At 35.9% G+C, this 24,197-nt stretch overlaps 1 protein-coding gene across 1 annotated transcript; it reads left to right on the top strand.

Annotated features, from left to right (window-relative positions):
- The first annotated feature begins 15,091 nt into the window (after nucleotides 1-15,091).
- On the top strand, nucleotides 15,092-16,807 carry LOC137620528 (uncharacterized). Its single transcript, XM_068350727.1, has 3 exons — nucleotides 15,092-15,326; nucleotides 15,637-15,725; nucleotides 16,292-16,807. The coding sequence occupies exons 1-3, from the start codon at nucleotides 15,092-15,094 to the stop codon at nucleotides 16,805-16,807; spliced, it is 840 nt and encodes a 279-aa protein (XP_068206828.1).
- Nucleotides 16,808-24,197: the final 7,390 nt, after the last annotated feature.

Here is a 24,197-nt window from a genome sequence, read left to right as displayed (position 1 = left end):
TTTCATTTTACATCAATAAAATATTTATTTACATCTTAAATATTTACAAATTCAAAATCAATCCATTCAAGTTATAACATAGGCAAACACTTTATGACACTCCAGATATTTTTGTGTAACACATCCATTTGAAAACAAATTAAATTCTATTGGCATATCTAGGCTTACGACATGTTGGTTATCCACACTCCAGGCCAATAAAGAAAAGATGGCTATTGTCTTTAAAGAATGGTGTGCGAATTTATATGCATAATTACTAGATAAATCTTATTTAAAATTACCACATGATTTTACAAAATACATATACAATGTTTCCGTCAACAAGGACGTGGCGGTTATGGCAGCAAACTATTCGGTGCCTTACTTTACATGGAAATTCAAGTCGCAAAGAAATGATTTACGTAGCATTTCTTTCAGTGTCCTGTCTTTATGTTGTCGAGTTGGATGAGGAAAGAAATATCTTACTTACACGAACTTGCTTTTAATGCGAGATTCAAATTAGTGAGAACCTATTCAGATGATAATGTAAACTACGGGTCAGTGAAACCGACATTAATTCTTACAGGGAATGTAGGATTAAGTTTCGTTTATGCACCGAAAACTAGAAAACCATAAATCATACTTTAGCGGTTCACCATGATGGTTTAAGGAAAAGTATCTGCAGATTAAGCTTGAGCATAAGTGATGTAGAATAGATCTAGACGTAAAAACATTGTTCCTTCCTCTTGCCATTGTCTAGCATTATCCTATTGCATGGAAGTTTTTTTTTTTCCAACTTTTGTGGCTTTTGATTCAAAAAAAAAAAATGCAACAGCCTTTAACAATTAGGAATTTATCTCACGTTCTCTTACAATATATTACATTATACATACATTTATTATTATTATTATTATTATTATTATTATTATTATTATTATTATTATTCAATGTGAACATCAGTTGAATAAACCAAAGGACACTAAATTAAATCAGAGGTGAAACGAGCAAAGAAAAGATAGAAGATTAGAGAAATAATAAAAATATACACTTCTCTTGTCATCCAGTACTCAGAACTGTCATCTCAACAGCATGGAGAGCCACGTAACCTACGTTCGATTCCAATATATATATATATATATATATATATATATATATATATATATATATATATATATATATATATATATATATATATATATATAGATATATATGTATGCATATATATACATATATATATATATATATATATATATATATACACACATATAAACCTGTGGATGAAATTATGTACCTGATCGTCAGGGAAATGTGGTGAGTCACAGCCAATGTGCAGTAAAGCATGGGGGTGATCTACCTCATCCAAGAAAATAATAAACTGATTAATATGATTTGCAGATGAAATGTCCGACAAATGAAGGTAAACGGTGAAAGACAATTTAAAAGGGATAAAATCTAAAATTAGCATTTTATATTTACTTGAGACAGCTCGAACACCAATTTTACAACCGGTGGCCTTTCACTCATATTATAAGCACTTCAACATTAGTTTTGCCTTAACTTCTGCACCATGGCCATCCACAGTAATGGGTTTTAATTGCATTGATTTTAATCATTCATTTATTCCACCCCTTTTCCATCCATTGCTTTGTTATTTTCTATAAAAAAAAAAAAAAAAATGGAGAGCTCATGATTTTTTCACTAGTTCCGCATGAATGTGCACATTGTGTGTAATTCTCATGGTAGGAAGAACATAAAAATAAAGGAGCGAAATGGAGATAATGTTTCTCTCTTCAGTATTCCACCAGCTCGTGAAGCTGTAATCGGTTTAAGTGGGTCGTTTCTTCTTTAGAAATTTTCTTCACCGCTGATTCCGCGCGGTGGAAATAACCAAATACGAGAAATCATTCTTAAGACCCTGAGAGGAATAGTCCAGCTTCGAACAAACGGGTGTCGTGCAAATTCGAGGGGATCTTTCACATGTTTTATCAATAGCCTAATTTTGATAAATTTATGCAAAGGGTGGTATCAATTTATCTCTTCCTTCGGGTGCCATATTGGGAAAAAAGGAAAAAAAAAAAAAAAAAAAAAAAAAAACAAGACTTAACAAGGGCGTATATCAAATTTAGGCATTTTTTGCTCGATAACATTGATTTTTCTCACATTACAGTATGTATGAAAATCATTATGACAAACATTCATTTTTTCTGAAAAAAAAAAATTAGTTATGGGAAGAGTACAATATTATTATTATTGTTATTATTATTATTATCCGGCCCAAATTGGAAAAAAAAATACAAGCCCAAGGGATCCAATAGGGAAAGCAGGCCAGTGCGGAAAGGAAATAGAGCAGTAACGAATAAACTATGATTGAGAAATAAGAAAATATATAGTTTATATATCAGTATCAGTAATAACGTTAAATAAGGCACATATAAACTACGAAATGAGACTTATATCAACCTGCTCAATAGAAAAGATAGATCTAAATACAAAGAAAGGTAAAAATTGTGAAAAATCTTATGAAACATGTACGAAGAACTGACTGTATGAGATTAACATCCAGATCAGGAATGACGAATTTAAAAGAACCTTTGTCCAACAAATGAAGATGGAACAGCAGCTGAAGACCAAGAAGAAGATCAATATTCAAAACATGCTAGAATGAAAGAATTAAAACATTTCCTAAGGAGAGATTGATCACAAGAATTCTCAAAAGACTTTTTTAATATATCATTTTTGTGCAATTGAAAGGAAATAGACCTCATTATCCCCCTGACCACTCAAATAGCGAGACTAAGAGAATTGCATCGCTGCAATAAATGTTTCTTCTGGCAGCACGCTAATTATGAGTGTTCCAGTATTGTTACAGATCTGAGTTGTAGACAACTTCATAAATATGCTAGTGTTCAAATGTCCTTGGCAGTAATCCACAAGTTTAATAATTTTGGTTAATTTTCCCCTACTGTTCAATCATCTTTTATCAACACCAAATTATCACCATCCAGTTAATTCTACATCCCTTTCATGCCTCAGAGCAGCGCCAATTATGGTCCCATAGCTGACCACCCTGAGGTAATGCCCCTACTGTTAGCCTTAATGAAATAGCTTAGTACAGTAATGGTTTATGTGTCCAGGCTGATCAAATTGCCCCTATTGGTTTGCCTACTTTTACAGGTGACCTAGTTAACAGTAAACTTAAACATTCAACTCGTATTCATCTAGATTGCAGGGGACCAACGCAACTTTGTGCACATCCCAATGTAGTCAAGTCCAAAAAATTTAATCCCATAAGAACTATTGTATTTCAACCTGATTCATTTAACATTAATGAACATACCAAATGTTCAGACTTAGTTCACTTTAATTTAAGTTTTGGTAGGAACATGGATAAAATTGTCACCATTGTTAGTCCTAACGTAGGTAAAAACGTTAAGATGCCCGCATACACTCATGCCATGTGCCACTGGACGATAGTGGAGTCTACCTTACGGAAAAACGCAGAAGATAATGTGGGCGGAGTCAGATTATTCTTAGTGTGGACTACCTCATGCTCCTTAAACTTACCCACAACATTAAAGCAGGAAATGTATTTAGAAATCCTGCTGGTTATGTAGTCTGTGGAGGATTTCTAAACTGTTCACGTGAAGGAACAAATCCATCGAGAAGTCAGTGCTCTATCAATTACCCTTAATGGTAGAAAATTCCGTACTGACAACCTACTTTGAGTCCTTATTCAGCACCATTTGGATATTAACCTAGTGGTTTAGATTTAAAATCTAAATCTAACTCCTACATCGATAATAAACAATGTTATCATGGTTTTTGCCGACAGTCTTAGCGAAAAGCCCAGCATTGAAGAGCTCATGTTAAAAGTGAATATACCCATAGCCAAGCGGACTACTAATGGCCCACTTTCAGGAGATTTCACTGAAAAAGGGTACACATAACTACCTCAGTCTTGATTACAATACGATCGAAGACATGCTAAACATTAAACTGCATCCAGAACTAATGTCAGAAGATTATTCACAAATTAACAACAAAGGAGAATTGTTTACCCATTTTCTTTAATTTATGATCCTATCAACTTGATTTTATCAGTCACTATCCTAGGCAAACCTTTTATTCAGAAGCTTTGGATGACGGACAAGGACTGGAATTAGTCCCCATTAGCTAAGAACTTATTCATGAACTGAACAGTATTCTTAAGAAATGTAAGGGTTTCAAGAACATAAAATCACCAACAACGCTCATCAGGGTAGTCAGTTATCATTGCATATTTTCATAGATGTCTTAAGTGTGCTTTTGGAGTGGCTGCATACAATGGTCACTGCCAAAGGACGTTGCCACCTTCTTAACTGCTAGAGCATACACCCCTAAACGTATGTTAAAACAGACAAGAGCTAGTCCATCCCCAAATTTGAATTAGCTCATCTTTTATTTGCATGGCATTTGACCTAATATTTGATAGAATTATGCCCAAATAGCTACACTTTTGTTGCCGTTTATTCAGATGCCTTGACATCCCTGCAATGGATTCACAATTAAAAGAGTACTTCCCCGTATGTTCTTAACAAAGTCTAGGAAATAATTAGCATTAAGTTGGCTAGCAACTTATTTCTTGAACATATTCACACGTCAAGTAATCAAGCCAACCTCACATTTTGTAAAGTTTCCACCTAACACATTCTTAAACATAATTTTTGGCTTTATGGTCTCCCTTGGCTTATTGATCCTTTAGTTTATCAGGACCAAAGCAAGTTTCCAACTAACTTACAAATACGTGCCTGTCCCATTAAACTTTTACCACTAAAATCCCAATGATTTGCTCATCACAGTTCTCTTAATGAGATAGTTAAAAGATATGCAGCACTTCTGCACATGACCTGTAAATGGACAGAGCACAAATTAGATATGTGCTGATAGTATCGGCACGGGTAGCATCGGCCTTTTTTGTAAGTATCGGAATCAGTATCAACCCTTGTTATGAAACCAGTATCAGTATCGGTTATTTCTCTGTTATCGGTATCAGTCTAGAAAAAAAATTGGGTATCGGTATCGACTATTCCTTTGTTATCAGTATCAGTCTAGAAAAATTTTTTGTATCGGTATCGGTCTAAAAAAAAAATTGGGTATTGGTATCGGACTAAGAAAAAAATTGGTTATTGGTATCGGGCTAGAAAAAAATTGGGCATCGGTATCGGTATCGGCCTCCAAAGTGTTATTGGTACATCTCTAGCATAAATTTCCCCGTTTGTCAAGTAAATTTCCACAGAAACTCTTTACCGGTATGATCTCAACTTCCCAATACTGTAGTCACCCTAACATTCTTAAAAAATCTTAAGGTAAGCTCACCACCTTAAGTTCTGATGAACGTGCATTTCTCGGTCAAATAAATCCTTATGGTGATAGTAACGGTAATCTGAAAATATGTTCTCATCTCAGTGACAGCCCAGATGAATTTGATTATGCAAACTGCATCTTACTAGAACACCACTCTTTGGAAGCTTACTGTTGAGCATTGGCATAACCTATTTCTCTAATGCAACATCTCAACACTTATTCATTTGTGTAAAGGATTTTTGGTTCCCCAAAGGCATCAACCAGCTAAGAAAATTATTGGACAGTGCCTTCATTGTAATAGAGCTTAGGGCACCCCATTCCTTATGCCTCCTCTGGCTACAGTTCACGTTAATAGCATCAATGCTGAGGTCCCATTCCGTGTAACCAGTTTGGATTTCACCAGAAGTTTTCTGAATTTAACACTCATGTGGATACTGTTTATGTGCTGCTATTCATCCAAGCTGCTACTCGAGCAGTATTACTAGAAGGTACTAATTCCTCAACTGTCATTGTATTTTCACAAGTGGTACATAAATTTTCAACTTGATTTAGTATGCCCTCATTGTATCGTATCCGACGATGCAATTAAATTTCAGCTGGTAAAACACTCCTTTTCAATTCCATGAAACACCCTGATATTGACGCCTTTTAAACGAATCAATTTCCTCATACGGAAATTTATCAAACCCTATTCCCCACGGTAAGGAGTATTTTATGAGAGATTAGTAGGCTTCATCAAACTGAATTTGTTTAAAACTATATGTAATTTGTATCCCACTTATAGTTTACATGAATTTCAATGATCCTAATGATATTTCCTTGACACCAGGTCACCTAATTTACAGCTGGACCCTTTCTCTAGCTCCTCAAGTCCATTTAACTGACTTAAAATATCTTTCATATAGAGAAGGAAACACTCTCCATACTAGTTATTATCATTATTATCATTACTTGCTAAGCTACAACCCCAGTTGGAAAAGCAAGATGCTATAAGCCCAGGGGCTCCCACAGGGAAAATAGCTCAGTGAGGAAAGGAAAATAGGAAAAATAAAATATTTTAAGAAGAGCAACAATATTATAATAAATATCACTTTATAAACTATAAAAACTTTAACAAAACAAGAGGAAGAGAAAAAGATATAAGATAGAACAGTGTGCCCGAGTGTACCCTCAAGCATGAGAACTCTAACGCAAGATAGTGAAAGACCATGGTACAGAGGTTATGGCACTACCCAAGATTAGACAACAATAGTTTTATTTTGGAGTGTCCTTCTCCTGGAAGAGCTGCTTACCATAGCTAAAGAGTCTCTTCTACCCTTACAAAGAGGAGAGTGGCCACTGAACAATTACAGTGCAGTAAAAAGAATTGTTTGGTAAACTCAATGTTGTCAGGTGTATCAGGACAGAGAAGAATCTGTAAAGAATAGGCCAGACTATTCGGTGAGTGAGTGTGTAGGCAAAGGGAAAATGAACCGTAACCAAAGAGAAGGATCCAATGTAGTACTGTCTGGCCAGTCAAAAGACACCATAACTCTCTAGTGGTAGTATCTCAACGGGTGGCTGGAGCCCTGGCCAACCCACTACCTATAACTAACAAATGTTGCAAATCTTCCTGAAAACATGGGTTATGATTATGTCAGTTCCTTCGGAAACACATCTGAGAAATAACCGTTTGTAACAGATAACACGTAAGGTCAAAGGTTTTTCCTTGGTAATTTTAGACAAAGTCAGTAAAGGAAATCATCCCTTAACAGGTATCATTAAACTCCTTTGGCTGTTTTATAGACTCACATGGATTCATGCCTCAGAGGAAATCAAAATAATCACATCTCAAACTATGGTAACCCAAAGATTCTTTAACTATTATAAAAAAAAAAAAAAAAGTTTTAATTGTAAACATATAATTATAAGTGTCTGTGGTGCCGAAGTGAACAATCCTCCTTATTCAGCTCTAAAATGAGACCCTCGGATAAGCTTTAATACACCTTAACCCATACAGTATTGCTTTCCCTCAGATCTCCACGCTCTTGAGTTATGGTCTTTACACTAATCATTGTTCAGCACTCTCAGTTGGGGTATACTAATTTAGTTGTAATGCCTGAACACTGAGGTAGTATTGGCAATGACAAGCCAATATAGAACAATCCCATTAACAAGTGATGGCTGACAAAATGTAACACTGCAGTTTTCTAATCTGTTGGGACGTGTGGAGAAGTTTCTTCACTTTTTCTTTTTGTATTTGGTTTTTGCCAAGGCTAATACAGTATAGTTACCCCTGATATTTTCGTTTCCCTCACTACATTTTCTTCTACCGATACATGGGTAGACTATGATAAAGATTTTGCTGATACATACACCATTATTTTCGTGACATCACGGCAGTATAAACGCGAGGCAAGGGCTGTGGGCGTGTGCGCTGGTTTTTTCTTTAAGCTTCGTGGTTTGAGATAATTCTTTTACTGGGTTTGAATATAATTTTAGTATTGCTGGCTTATAAGCAGCTTATTTTGATCTCCCAGTACCAACTCGGGTCTGATTTATTTTTGGATGTTTACCGTTTTGCCTACCGTACCAGTCTTTTGCTAACTATACTCTTTTAAAATGATATTTGGTATACTAGATTAGTTAGGATTTTTACTATGTAAGTTCCCCTAGAGTTACAATATTTCTGTCTGCACCTTAAATTAAAAACCTGCCTAAACCTTACTTCCAACAAAATTATCATGCCGTGAAAGTCCCAATATGACACCTCAACGGGCACATATTACACACACCAAGGCTCACCTGTCTGGAAGCTGAACCCAGTTGAAGGACTGTGACCTAGCAATCTGTGGCCTCTTGTGAGCTGGCTGTATATACAAGTGTGCAGCTGTCGCACCTGCCATATCTGCATTTAATTCCAGTCCACCCAATGCCTTCCCACATGAAAATAGCGATTGTTCCAGCAGAAAACCAACTGTGTCCCCGGGAAAAGGAGCCGTTGGGCGGAGGACAGAGGAGGAGGGACTTGAACCAGTGGCCTCAATCATCCAAGCAGTAAGAGCCATCTAGCAGGGGGTTTCGATTCTGAAGTGAGTGCAGGTAAACATAGGGCCAAACCAAATTCCTATTTTTAGACATACATTTTACTTTACGTTACATAGATATTGCTGGCTATAAATCATCCGGGCTGATTATGGGAATTTTTGTAAAAATACTTTCATATATTCTTCTTTAGAGACTTGTCAAGTCTCAGGTCTCAGGACTAATTGTCTGACTTCATTTTAATCATGTAGCTTTGTAACAGACCTCGAGTCTTAATATAAATGACAAACCCTTTTTATTTTTGCAGAGAATTTGTATTTCTTTGATTTTGTTTAATTGTTTTTGCTAATATTTTGTACGTGTTAAGATTTCCATTTAGTGCTGTCTTTTGTGTAAAAAAAAAAAAAGAGAGAGAGAGAGAGAGAGAGAGAGAGAGAGAGAGAGAGAGAGAGAGAGAGAGAGAGAGAGAGAGAGAGAGAGAGAGAGAGAAATTAAATTAGATTATCTTCACGTATCTTTCCTCCTTTATTTGAATGATTATGTGTTAACCTAGTAAATGGAGTTTTTTTTATGATCATCTTCATCATTATTACTATTATTATCATTATCATTATTACCCTAACTGGGAAAGCAAGATGCTATAAGCCCAAGGGCTCCAACAGAGAAAAATACCCTAATGAGGAAAGGAAGTATATAAAAGATAAGAGAAATAATGAACAATCAAAATAAAATATTCTAAAGACAGTAACAACATCAAAACAGATATTTCACATATAAACTATAAAAAGACTTATGTCAGCCTGTTCTATATAAAAACATTTGCTGCAAGTTTGAACCTTTGAAGTTCTACCAGTTCAACTACTCGATTAGGAAGATCATTCCACAACTTGGTCACAGCTGGAATAAAACTTCTCAAATACTGTGTAGTATTGAGCCTCATGGTGGAGAAGGCCTATCTATTAGAATTAACTGCATGTCTAGTATTAAGAACAGGATGGATTTGTCCAGGTAGATCTAAATGTAAAGGATGATCAGAACTATGAAAAATCTTATGCAACATGCATAACGAACTAGTTGAACGACAGTGCCAGAGATTAGTATTTAGACCAGGATTAAGAAATTCAATAGACCATAAGTTCCTGTCCAACAAATTAAGATGAAAATCGGCAGCTGAAGACCAGGCAGTAGAACAATACTCGAAGCAAGGTAGAATGAAAGAATTAAAACACTTCTTCAAAATAGATTGATCACCGAAAATCTTGAAAGACTCTTAATTTGCCATTTTTTTTTTATTATTAATCTGAGTAACAAAGGTAAATGATATTAGTTAGTATACATTTTATTCTTGCGCTTCGAAGGTGAAGATCCTCATTTTAACTTTCATACAATACATTTCTGCTCCCATCCACTGCCCTCAGCGCAACTGTCCTTAACGTAAACTATCTGTCCAGCATTTCACTAGGGTCGCTAGGGCGGATTCGAAATAGTGGCTAAGAGTGAGATAGCTTTAGTAATGACAAAGCTAAATAGAAGCTTAAAATCTGGTCACTCGAGGAGTCTTATTTCTTTGAACAGAAAAAGCCCTTGCCTCAAGAGAAGGTTTGTGAACTAAATCAACAAAGTCACTATCAGGGCAGTGTGCCCTTGAGTTCTCATATAACCCGTTTAATTATTTAATAAATGTTGTCAGGAGACATTCCCGGTACAAATTCCCATTAGATACAATAGAAAAAAAAACCTTCTCCACACGAGGTGAATGTTAGCGTTCCAATTCCCCAGGTTACGATCTTGATATGTGTTATTGAGGGACCTTCCCGGAATTATTTTCAATACATAAATTACCACAAATATTTGTTACTTGGTGATGGATGATGCAATGGTGAGAGACATACTTTTGAAAATGTTAGTGTGTACAGTAGTCACTTTTATTCATGATAGATATCAGATACCAAACTCAGATAGGAAAATAATAATAATAATAATAATAATAATAATAATGATAATAATAATAATAATAATAATAATAATAATAATAATAATAATAATAATAATAATACAGTTGACCAGGCTGCGAATACGTTTTCTTGAGAAACGAAAGTTCTTCACTTTAACAGAAAATGTATACAGCATAGAAATTAAGGGACACTGAATAAAAATAACACCTGCCACGTGGGTTTATCATGTGATGTTTACTGTTAATTGCCAATTAAGATATTCCGCCAGATACACGCATGGTATGATTCATACTAAAATTTACATTTGTCCTCCTTCCGAGTAACAGACCTCCTACCGCAATGTGACTAGAAATTCGGAACAAGGAAGAAGAATAAGCAGAAAAAGGGGAAAATGCACTCACTTAGGTAACCGGCAAAAGGTAATGCGTTAATCAGGTAAACCTTGACTAACATTATAACAACGGCATAAATCATAACCAAATAGGATGGGTTAATTTCTGGAAGGAGTAATATATATACATATACATATATATATATATATATATATATATATATATATATATATATATATATATATATATATATATATATATAAATATATAAATAAATATATATATATATATATATATATATATATATATATATATATATATATGCTACAACTCAAATAGAGAGAGAGAGAGAGAGAGAGAGAGAGAGAGAGAGAGAGAGAGAGAGAGAGAGAGAGAGAGAGAGAGAGAGAGAGAGAATGTCTGGGATTTAAATACCATATGGACAGACGAGGCAAATAATCATAGACAATTTATTGTTATTTAAATGCGAATGAACAAAAATATAAGTCCCAAGGATTAGGACAAAATGAGAGCGAGATATTTTATTTGAAATTCTAGTTGCTAAACTATAATGATAATTTCTCTTAGCATTTTCCCAAACCTTATTTGCTACCAGACGACTTTAACCAAACTTTTGTTATTTCAGCTAACGTGATTTCGTCTACACATGTTGAATAATTTTTACTTATCATCATAGCATTAACTTAATGATTGCTTCGTACTTCGTGAATCTATATTCCGTCATTAACACTTATTCAATTCTATCCAAAAGCTTCCTTTTTCAAATAATGAGATAATTGATCTCATTCATATTTCGGTTCCTTCCTAGGTTCTCACGTTCATATTGCCGTTCATTTTCTATTTTTTCGTTCATAATCCCGTTCCTTTCTCTGTTTCTCGTGTTCCTTTTGCTGTTCTTTCTACAGTTCCTCACATTCATAATCTCGTTTCTCACTTTTCTCTTTCAGTTTCTCACGTTTACATTCGACATCAGGATAATTAACCACAGGCCCCGTGAATAATTACCACGGAGAACACTACCTCCTAGGACAGCTACCCCCATTATTACCTCCGCCAATGAAGTTGGAAGGAGGTCATGTTTTACCACCTGTTTGTGTGTTATCTGTGTGAACACCTTCCTGGCCACAATTTCAATCGTAGGGTAATGAAACTTACAGGGATTACCTGTTTTGTAAATAGCTGGAAGTGATTAAATTTTGGAAGGTCAAGGTAAAAGGCCAAGGTCACGGTCAAGTATTATGTCCAATTCACGTTATCAGCCATAAGTTTGGACATCGTTGTCACAGAGACTTCAGTCTTGGTTCATATTTAAGTGTATGCAAATCCACGCCAATTAATGTATGTTAAGGTCGAAGATTAAGGTCGAGTCCAAGGTCACGGTTAAGCAAAAGGTCAAATTCCGGTCATCAGCCATACGGCCACAATTTTTTACCCCATATTTGTGTTTGTTTGTTTATGAACACCTTCCTGGCCACAATTCTAGTCGTAGAGTAATGAAACTTGCAAGGATTAACTGATATGTAAAAAGCTGGAAATGATTAAATTTTGGAAGGTCAGGGTCACGGTCAAGCAAAATGTCCAATCACGTAATCAGCCATAAGTTTGGACATTGTTGTCACGGACACTTCAAGCTTGGTTCATATTTGAGTGTATGAAAATCCACGCCAATTGATACATGTTAAGGTCGAAGAAAGCATATAATTTCTGGATTTATTAAGTAAATAAACTTATAAGTTGTAAATATTCATTTTATTTCTACGGACTTACATATGTGGGATTATCATGTTTTTATCTCATTTGAAGACTTGAGGTGTCAAGACTCTTGAGATAAACAACCAATTATCTATCCAGGAAACCACCATACGCATAATAATGGGGTTAGTGTCCACGGGGGTGATTGTGCACGGAAAGGGGGGAGAAGACGGGTTTATTGTCCCAGACTCATGAAATTATCGCGTTGATCCTCCTGTTCATCTCTAAGGAAATTTCTCAATTCTTTCCCCTCGTAATCTAAGTTCCGATCGGAAGCAGTTTTTTTTAGAAGAATATACTTTTTCTCAACATGATATCATACAATACACTTGAATATAAACTCACAAGAGTTGGCTGAGGGATTGAAAAGTTACCTCTTCTGAAATATATTTAACCATTGTAATATATATATATATATATATATATATATATATATATATATATATATATATATATATATATTTATATATATATACATATATATATATATATATATATATATATATATATATATATATATATATATATATATGTATGTGTGGGTGTGTGTGTGTGTGTCCCAAGTCCCTGGACAGAGAAATAGATGTACTATATGAACTTCCGATTTCGTACAGTGAATGCGTTAACCTTTCTAAAAGTATCATGACTTTCGGAAATTGATAAATGCGTATCTTTCTATGGTGGAGGAGGTTTCCGCAAATCTAGTACTGTCAGTATATTAAGGGAAGCATAATGCTTTCCTTGTTTAAGACGACACCAGTATAGCTCAGGTTGTATGTCAATTAATAGGATCCTGTCTGAGGGTGTTCTCGCTGTGCAATTGTATTAATCCTATTTATATAATAAAGATAAGAAAATTTCCAATGTATCATTCATGTCCGTAGGCATGGAGAAAGTGGTGTCAGGTGTTAAAGGGCGTGAACGAAGTTATACTTCAACTGGTGAAATAAAATTGCATAATGCCGATACCATCAAAGTCTACCGTGTTAGCTGATACTGCAAGTTAAGAAGATGAAAATGACACAGCGGTAGGTTATAGTGGCATTGAAGAAGACGATAACCGAGAACAATGAAAGCGTGTGTTACAAAATAGAGTTGATTAGCCGAATGAGAACAAGAACAGCACTCAGAAATGAAGTTCAGACACAAACAAACTAGTGTAAACGTACATGCACAATAATAATCGACGACCAACGTCCTAGTGAAGGGTTTCAATCAATTAAAGTTCTTTTTTCTTTTAAAGAGAGAGACTTTGAAGTGGCCACATAAGGGTGGACAGAAAAAGAAGATGCCATCGAGCTATTTGCTTATTCAGCCATGTTCCAGGAATGGAAGTGATTTGTTGGCCACCAGATTGCTTAAGAAGCTATAGCAAAATAAAGTGTTGCCTAATTGAGATGTACACCTTGCCTAATGCAGATGCAGATCTATCGAGATTGTGATAGTTTTGCAACTCGGAGTGCTAACCTACCAGGAGGTGATAAAACAGTAGCCAGCAAAAATATTATGAAATTAGTGAATGATAACCAATGATAATCGCTCGTTAGCAAATGTAATGATGAGGGTAAAAAATATTCTGAACAGCTTGCCAGAAGAAAATATTACCGAATATAACCTGCATGATTCAAGACAAGAGGCAGCCATGAGATCAACATATTCAAGGAGAAGCCGTGGGCACTCACCCCCAATCCGACGAAGAGTAGAACAGCCAGCAGGTGAGGAGGAATCTCATTGGGTGTTGGTAGTTTGGGTTCGAGAGGCACCTGCTAAGAGTGCCTACCCAGGAATCTCTCTGCTGTTATAGCTGTCAAGCGTACGGTTCTATCTCGGGATTGCTTGACAAAAATAACAGAGAGTGGGTGGGTTGTGGTATACAATCCCTCACCCAGTTTCATAGGAAAAAGTGACAGAGGAGGCAAAGGGAGGTTAAAGCAAGGGAGACCAATGGAAGGCACCACATGGCAACAACAGCCATCAACGAAGCAGCGAACACTAACAAGTTCAACCAGGACCGATGAAAAAGGAGTTAAGTACTCTAGCCTGCATGTAGTGCCGTGGTACCTCCCTCGGTACTCCCCGGCCTCACCCCCGTAGCACTAGAGGAGACTACAGCTGGATGTGACGGTCTTGTAAGTGAGATCGTGATTCTGTGCTGCCCGTCCCATGATCCAACATGGCCGCTATGAGTGATGACGATTGTTATGGATCTGTCAGGTAAGTCGATCAGAGCCTTGATCGATACAGGTGTCAGCGTTTCACTTCTGGAAGAAAGAAGTTCATCGAGCCAACTACAGTCAGCGACACCGATCATTCTCGACATGCCAGAAGGGAACAAACTACAGGCAAAACATGGGGTGAAACAGACAATATAAAAGAGATGGCAGGAGGCATTCTGCCGATAGAAGGTTATGGAAAGTTAAGTGAAATACATGAATATGAACATGAGAAATTGGAAAAGGAATGAGAATAAGAACGGAAAAAATGGAAAAGGAATGATAATAAGAACAGAAAAAAAAGAAAAGGAATGAAAACATGAACACAAGAAACTAGAAAGGGAATATGAACATGAGAAACTGAAAAGGGAACGGAAATATGCACTGGTGAAACTGGAAAGGAATGTGAGAAATGGGTATATGAACGTGACCAACTGTATTGGGAACGGAAATATGAACTGGAGAAACTGGAATGGCGAGTGAGAAAGAGAAATATGAATATGAGAAACTAGAAAAGAAAAGTAAGAAATATTATTATGAACGTAAGGAACTGGGAAAGGAACGGGATCATGACCGTGGGAAACTGGAAAAGGAAAATGAGAAGCGGGAATATGAACGTGAGATTCTGGAAAAGGAATGGGAATATGAACATGAGGTATTAGAAAAGAAAAGACAATCTAAACGTGAGAAATTGGAAAGGGGGGCAGGTATGACCGTGAGAAACTGGAATAAGAACATGAGAAACTGGAAAGGGAACTGGAATAAGGTTATATAACCCAGCGCCGAGGCTTGTGAGACGATTTGGTACCCAAATGCAACTCGGGGAAATCCCAGTGGTTGCACTACTCAGACAAAGTTAGAAAACGCTGGACTGCAAAAAGTAAGAGAAGTGGGATTGGAGGTAAAGTAAAAGGATGTAAAGCAAGTCCAACTAGGGGCCGATGGAATCTTGTAACTACCCCCAAGAAGTGTTTACAGTGCACTCCGTTAATGTTCTGATAACAATACCCTCTACAGGGGAAACTGGAAGGGGACAGGAATATGAACTTGAGAAACTGGAAAAGGAACGTGATTATGAACAACGGAATCTGGAAAAGGAACAAAAATTGACATGAAAAACAGGAAAGGGAACAGAAATATGAACAGGAGAAAGTGGAAAAGTAATATGAGAAACAAAGCTAGGAACTTATGAAACAGGAAAATCAAAGGTAATATGAATTTGGCAACATGAACTTGAGAAACTGGAGAGGGAACAGAAATATGAGCGTGAGAGGCTAAAAAAGCAACAAATACATGAACGGGAAAAACTGGATTAGGAAAGTGAGAAATAAGGATATGAATGTGGGAAACTTGAAAGGAAAAAAATATGAATGGAAGAAACATGGAAGAGGAGTGGGCATAAGAACACTAGAAATTCAAAATGAATGTAAAAAACTAGAAATGGAACAGAAATATCAACGTGAAAAACAGGAAAAGGAATGGGAAATTGAATATGAGAAACTAGAAATGACACGGAAAACGAACAAGAGAAACTGGAAAATTAAAGTGAAAAAACGGGAATATGAACGTGAGAAACAGGAAAAGGAACGAGAATATAAACTGGTAAAGGAATGAAACTTTGAACGTGCCAAACTGGAACTGGAGGGTAAATCAACGTAAAAAACTTGAAAAGGAACGGGAAGATGAATTTGAGAAACTTGAAAAGGAACGGGAAGATGAATTTGAGAAACTTGAAAATGAACGGGAAGATGAATTTGAGAAACTTGAAAATGAACGGGAAGATGAATTTGAGAAACTTGAAAAGGAACGGGAAGATGAACTTGAGGAACTTGAAAAGGAACGGGAAGATGAACTTGAGAAACTTGAAAAGGAACGGGGAGATGAACTTGAGGAACTTGAAAAGGAACGGGAAGATGAACTTGAGAAACTTGAAAAGGAACGGGAAGATGAACTTGAGAAACTTGAAAAGGAACGGGAAGATGAACTTGAGAAACTTGAAAAGGAACGGGAAGATGAACTTGAGAAACTTGAAAAGGAACGGGAAGATGAATTTGAGAAACTTGAAAAGGAACGGGAAGATGAATTTGAGAAACTTGAAAAGGAACGGGAAGATGAACTTGAGAAACTTGAAAAGGAACGGGAAGATGAACTTGAAAAACTTGAAAAGGAACGGGAAGATGAACGTTAGAAACTACAAAGAAAAGGAGAAAGGGGGATATGGACGAGAGAAACTGGAAAAGGTGTGAATATGAGTGTGAGAAATTTGAAAAGAAACGGGAATATGAACGTGGTAGACTGAGAAAGGAAATGGATTATGAACACAAGAAACTAGAAAAGGAACTGGAAAATGAATGCAAAAAACTGGAAATGGAACTGTAATATGAGCATGGAAAGAATAAGAGTGAAAAGGGCTTTCAACCACTCTGTATTCACAATGACAATCTTTACAGAAGCAGATGACTGAAAAAGTATGAGAGCGACAGAATATTGTCGTATTTCCTGATTATGGGGGCACTGAAGATGACCAGTTTATGGGAAAAGGTCCTTCTATTCTACATTTTGTTGAAACGAAAGACGATATTGATTCTTACCTTGAGAGATTTAAGGTATTTGCAACGGCAGAAAATTGGACAAAGAAAGATTGGGGTATAATATCAATTTCATATTCAAAATGAACTGTCAGTACATTTGATTATCTATTCTAGACTTATGCTAGAAAAAAAAAAAAAGTAAGTAGGCAGCTTGACCAACTGTACCCAAGTTAAGAAATCTATTAGAGATAGGGCGAAATATCTATATACTAGGAAACTTCTATTGAATGTATATAAGATTTGCTCTTATAAAAAAGATAATTTTCTGAGATGTGGTAACCAATTACATACATAACTGAAAGAACTGCTGTCTTAATCAGAATGTTGATTAAGCCGGAGGTGATGTTTAAGCGCACGGAGGTTTGTTTTATATTTTTTTGCACTGTTCGTTATGTAAAAGTTAATTTCCATATGACATCTGTTACTGGAATGCCCAAAAGGTTTTCTAATCCTTCCAAATGTTTTCTTGTGGTAAAATCAGGTGAAATGTAACCGAGACCCTTTGCGTCAATAGGCGTAGGAGATGATGACGAGTATGATGATGAACGTTGGTAATAATGCCTCCCACTTCATAAATGATAATACAGACAAAAAATGGAAGCAGTTTTCAGTAAGAGGCAAGTATATCCAGAAAGCAGGCTAATGTTCATGACATCAGATCTCAGACCTCTTATAATTGCGTTCACTCTGAAATCATAGACTGTAGCTTTAGTTTACAATTACTAGTTTTCTCTACCTGCATATCAATAGAGGATGGTATTTTGTATGGAAAACATGTTATAATTCTCGCGGGTACAGGATGTACCACAGTGTTTGTTAAAAAGGATTCTGTACACAGTGAGAGTTTACAGGTAAAAATACCATGGTCGGATATATGAATAAAAATTCTATATAAGCTTACCCACTAGCCAAGATATTTTGTTGCAATTCCTTACCGGTATTACAGATGGATGAGTATCATTACATGACTTTGTAACTAGGAACATTCTACGAGCCACTGGATTAAAACAGTCTTACACGAGTTGAATGTTAACATGTGTGGTTACAAAGACGGTGGATTTTCCTCTATAAAAGTTAAGTAGTAGAATTATTCTTAGGGACATAGGTGTATAAGAATATATATATATATATATATATATATATATATATATATATATATATATATATATATATATATATATATATATATATATATATATATACGACAGCAACAGTAAATGCAGCCGTCTCTAGTCCACTGCAGGACAAAGGTTTCAAACATGTCATTTCATGACCGAGGTTTGGCCAGTTTTCATCACCATGCTTGCCAGTGCGAATTGGTGATGAGGGTAGATTTCCGTGCAATTGGTAGCAGCAAACCAACCTAGTATGGGTGGCCCTCACTATTATTGTTTTCTCCACGTTAAGGTCTTCCCTTTCAGAAAAAGATATATATATATATATATATATATATATATATATATATATATATATATATGTGTGTGTGTGTGTGTGTGTGTGTGTGTGAGTGTGTTTGTTTGTAAACCACAAAATTTTTATTTTCATAATAAAGAGAAGATCATTTTGAATTCTGTCATAAATTCTGAATCCCGTTTTAATGTCTCATTCATTTTTGGCTCTCTTTTTTTATTCTTACAAAAATACTAACTGCAGATTCAAATAACAACAAATCCATTCAAATAATAAGCCTTTCACATCTTCGTTGACCAAGCACTCGAATATGACATATTTGTTTGGCTTATCAAAAGCACCTCTCTCATCAGCAATATATCGAGACCCCGTAGGTGCACTGACATTCATTCCCAAGTTTTTCTGGGTATTAAGGGCCTCCCTTTCCAATGTGTACCTCCTGTTAAACCTTTCTATCTTTTCCTCTTCTCTTAACGCAAACGTAAAGAATTTAACTTTTTTCCATTCTTTTACCTACTGCGCAATCAATTAATCTCAATAGTTTTAACAGGAATGCCCAAACACTATTATTAATAATTCATATTTCCTTTGAATCTGGCTTCATCAAAATCTAAAAGAATGAGAGCATGGTATGGTGCCTATTACTATTGCACTCAGCATATACAACAACTCTTAGAATTAGAAGATTATACACATACCAGACTGATAATATTGCAAGGATGATGATAAAATGCATGTATTCAATCAAGCTCAACGTGCTTTGTAACAAGCTTTATCTAATGGTGGTGTAACTTCATATTCTTTTGGAAGCAGCGAGGCCTTTGAAAAGCCACAAAACGAGTTATAACAATTTGTAAAGCGGCTTCATTGTGTTCGCTTTAATGCAGATTTTTCAGTGAATAGTTCATAATTCGTATCCACCACTTTCGCGAATGTAATAAAATATCTATGGATGTTAGTGTTTGAAATAAGTCATGGATACGTTCATGTGATATGTTAGCACACAAGCATGCGCACACATACACACACACACTATATATATATATATATATATATATATATATATATATATATATATATATATATATATATATATATATATATATACTGTATATATACATTTATATGTAACTTCTTTTTTTTCTTTCGGCTTCCCCCATTTAAGGGTCGCGACAGCGGATCATCTGTTTCCTTCTACTTCTGTCCACTGAATCCTTCTCGGACACGCCAATTGCCCACGTAATCTTTCCTTAGTGGATAAGTAAATCTCCTCTCAGGCCTTCCTCTCCTCCTCCTACTTGGTGGGTCCACGCTTAAAGTCCTCCTCCTGACATACTGTTACTCGTTTCTCTTCACATGCCCAAATCACCTTAGTCGTGCTTCTCTTGCTTCCTTTCCAAACTAATTGACATGTGCAGTTTCTCCAATGAATTTATTTCTGATCTTATCCTTCCTTATTAGCCCCATTGAGGACATCGACATTTTAATTTCTGCAACCTCTAATTCTGCTTCTTGCTTCTTGGTTAAAGGTATGGTCTCCAAACCATATATCATACCTAGTCTTACCACCACCTTATAGGCTTTTCCTTTCAAACTTGTTGATACCCTTTTGTTGCACATCAAACTTGGTACTCTTTGATACTCGTCTTCAGCCATTACACCCAGCTTGAACTCTTCTTCTCACCTCCCAATCGTGTCCACATTACTTTGTGTAACTCTGAGCATCTCTCTTTCCCTTATAGATAGGATCCAGGATACTCCTCCTCCACTCTTCAGGCATTCTCTCCTATGCTAAGATTCTGTTGAACATTTAGTGTTTATTCATTAGAGTTAAAGTGCTAACTATTTTTATTTATTATCAAAATTGTAGTGTGTATTATTTCGATCACCCATATTTCTTAACAGTGGGTGATCGTAATCCCTGTTTAAGAACCGAAGTAAGTGGTAGTTTTTGAATAGTCCTTATTAAGTAATCATCCAGTTTTGTTTTGAGTGTACTTCAGAGACCTTTGGATATTCAGTATTTTTGTATATTGCTGTCTGGGAGTTATATAACTATCGCAGAGCTCGGATTTTAATATTTTCCAGTGTAACAGATTAAATGTAAAAACATTTTGGAACTCGAGAGGGTTGTGTAGCTTGCCAGCCGTAATATATATATTATATTTTTTGGTTCCCAGACACGGGACCATAGTATAATATATATATATATACATATATATATATATATATATATATATATATATATACTGTATATATATATATATATATATATATATATATATATATATATATATATATCTTATAAAAGCTTAGTTGTATCAAACCTAGGTATTCTATTCATCTTTCTCTTGGGTGCTTTCAGTTTTAATTTCAGTGTGGTAACGAGGAGCTAGTGATCACTACCAATATCTGCACCTCTATAACTTCTTACATTTCTCAGAGTCTATCTGATTTTTGTAATTGCCACATGGTGAAGTCCATGTTCTTGTGTTGAAAAAGAGTTGAAAAAGAGTACCTCCTGTGACAAGATTGTTTGCTGAACAGAAACATGAAATGTGCTCCATTTTCATTTGCAACTTCGCCAAGACCCTCGACACCTATCACATTCTCTATCTCTTGGTTATTTCGCCCAACTTTAGCATTGAAGTCGCCAATCACAATTTTCATATCTCTCTCAGGGATCTCATCTATTACCCTCTGCAGTTCTTCCTCGTATTCATCTTTCCTTTCCTCAGAGGAATCATTTGTTGGGGCATAGCAGACTATAAGACTCATATTGCTCTGTTTTGATTCGAAATTTGCTAGCAACAATCTATTTTTAGCTCTCTACTCGGTTAATGCCTTTTCTACCCTTGGTGTCATCATCATTGCTACCCTTTCTCTTCCAACTCCATTTGATCTTCCTGGGTAGATATATATATTGCCTTGGTCTAAAGTTTCCTTACTAATCCCCTTACAACGTGATTCACTTAGGGCCTAGATATCCAAACTATATTTAATAAATTCACTCTCCACTTGCTGTAACTTCCCAATCTGATTCATGGTTCTAAAATTCCAATGAACTATTTTCAATTTTTAGGACCCCGCCTGGGACTGGGCCATTCTTCACCTTCTCTTTCCATGACTGACTAAATCCATAGAGGATTCACTGGCTAAATACATCAAAGGATAGGTTCCTTGTGATGCACAGTGCCTATCTAACTAAGGCAAGTGACCCCTGCCGGTCCATACTAATTCTAGTAAGATCAACCGTCAGGCATCAGGAGCAAAAGCCGAAGAGACAGTTTGTCCTTCGCCTTAAACCCAATCCATCACCCTGCTGCCAGTGACTTCATTGAGATTTAGGGGGCCATTTCCTCCACACCCAAAGCTCTCATTACTCCACCAAGTTGCTCATCCGCTTATATGAGTATAACCGTTGGCAAACATGGATTACTAAGATATACCGCCTAGCAATTGAAAGTAGGAATCAATTTGCAATCTTTGAGACTTTAAGAGACGAAGAACAGACAATTAATGAAGATTGGTGGGATATTAAGAACATATATCAGTCAGTCGGGAGTGAAGTCCTGGGACACGCAGTTACAAGGAGAAAGCCATGAATATCAAATGATACTTGGGACACTATAAAAAGGAGTTAAAGACCAAAATTGATAGTTGAAAGTTTTCGATTAAGTAATGAAAATTACATGGTAGAGCATGCTAAGTATTCCCGTATTGATAGTGAGGTCCAAAGAAAAGCCAGGAATGACTGGAGAGGATATTTAGACAGTAAAGCAGATGAGGCTGACAAAGCTATGAATTCAGGAAGTGGTTATGGTGTAAGAATTGCTCATAGAGTTATTGATGAAATCTCGACTGGGGCAAAGAAGAAGAACCATATACCCATCGAAAAGAGAGATGGCTCTATTATGGCAACAGAAGATGAAGAAAGACAACTGTGGATAGCACACTATAGTTAGGTTATGAATAGGAGATTTGAAGCTAAAGAAGACCTTAATGTTCCTATGAATGAATTCGATGTGTTTGAAGTCGAAGCTATCCAAAAAAACTAACGAGATGGAAAGCTCCTGGATACTGCGGAGATGATACTGGCCGAAAAAGAAGTGACTCCCAGACTATTGTTATTATTATTATTACTATCCAAGCTACAACCCTAGTTGGAAAAGCAAGATGCTATAAGCCCAGGGGCTCCAATAGGGAAAAATAGCCCAGTAAGGAAAGGAAATAAGGAAATAAATAAATGAAGAGAACAAATTAACAATAAATCATTCTAAAAAAAAGTAACAACGTCAAAACAGATATGTCATAATATATATAAAGTATTAACAACGTCAAAAACAAATATGTCATATATAAACTATAAAAAGACTCATGTCTGCCTGGTCAACAAAAAGATTATTTTGTAGAATGTGGCATGAAGAGGCAAACCCTGATGAATGGCAGTTAGGAGTGCTGGTGAAAATAGCAAAAAAAAAAAGGAGACCTGACTGATTGCAATAATTACTGAAGTATAACACTTACGTCAGTTGTTATGAAAATATATAGTACAGTATACTTATTCTAAAGAGACGAGAGAGACTAGAGAAAAGCTGAGAGATGAACAAGCAGGATTTAGAAAAGGTAGAAGTTGCACTGACAAAATTTTCATTTTGAGACATTGTATAGCAATGCGTAGAATATAGAAATTCCCTTTTGATGGCATTTGTGGACTATGAAAAAGCCTTTGATAGTGTGCACCAATCAATTTTGAGGAGAGTCCTGCATTATTATGGAATTCCTCTTAAATATGTAAATTTGATTAAGAGTGTTCATGAGCATAGCAATGTAAAGTTAATGTTAATGGCGTCTTATCAAATAATTTTCCAGTGAACAGTGGAGTACTCCAAGGGAATGTGTTGTCACCTATGTTGTTTATCCTCTTCATGGATTTTGTAATGCATAGAACAGTCAGAGATGGTGGAGAAGGATTGGACTGGATTGGTGATAGGAAATTAGTAGAACTAAAGTATGCTGATGATGATGTCCTTGTTATGAGAACACCACAGGATTTTCAATGCTTACTTACCAGAATGCATAAAATATCATACGAGGTTGGGCTGAAGATAAATAGAAGAAAGACTGAGATGATGAGAACTGAGTATGCAATGGAAGATGAAATATCATTGGAAGGGAAAAGGATTAATGAGATAGAATCATTTAAGTATTTAGGAACTATGATACCCAATACAGGGTCTTTAGAATTAGAGTTTAGTGAAAGATTGAAAAAAAGAAAAGGAAATCAGTCAATGGCTAGTTTGAGTAAAATTTGGAAACCAAGTCGTCTGAAATTACATATAAAAATCAGACTATATATCAGTTTAGTGAGATCGGTGTAACTCTTTGGACATGAGTCATGGTATGACAATGAAACAATCTCCAATAGATTTAGTAGATTTGAGAACAAATCCCTCAGAAGGATATTGGGAATTAAATGGCAGGACAGGATCAGAAAGGAAACTATAAGATTACTCGCGTGCCATATGTGGATGAGACCATGATGAGGGGTAGATGAAGATGGTTTGGGCATGCTCT

The sequence above is a fragment of the Palaemon carinicauda genome, chromosome 2 (assembly GCF_036898095.1).
Source record: "Palaemon carinicauda isolate YSFRI2023 chromosome 2, ASM3689809v2, whole genome shotgun sequence".
Taxonomy (NCBI): domain Eukaryota; kingdom Metazoa; phylum Arthropoda; class Malacostraca; order Decapoda; family Palaemonidae; genus Palaemon; species Palaemon carinicauda.
The sequence above is the reverse complement of the archived record's forward strand: the minus strand, read 5'-3'. Positions and strand labels throughout refer to the sequence as shown.

Coding starts and splice junctions, on each gene's coding strand:
- LOC137620528 (XM_068350727.1), top strand. CDS start 15,092: ATGGCGAGTGAGAAAGAGAAATATGAATATGAGAAACTAGAAAAGAAA. Junction 15,327..15,636: donor GAAATTGGAAAGGGGGGCAG/GTATGACCGTGA, acceptor TACCCTCTACAG/GGGAAACTGGAAGGGGACAG. Junction 15,726..16,291: donor ATCTGGAAAAGGAACAAAAA/TTGACATGAAAA, acceptor AAACTTGAAAAG/GAACGGGAAGATGAATTTGA.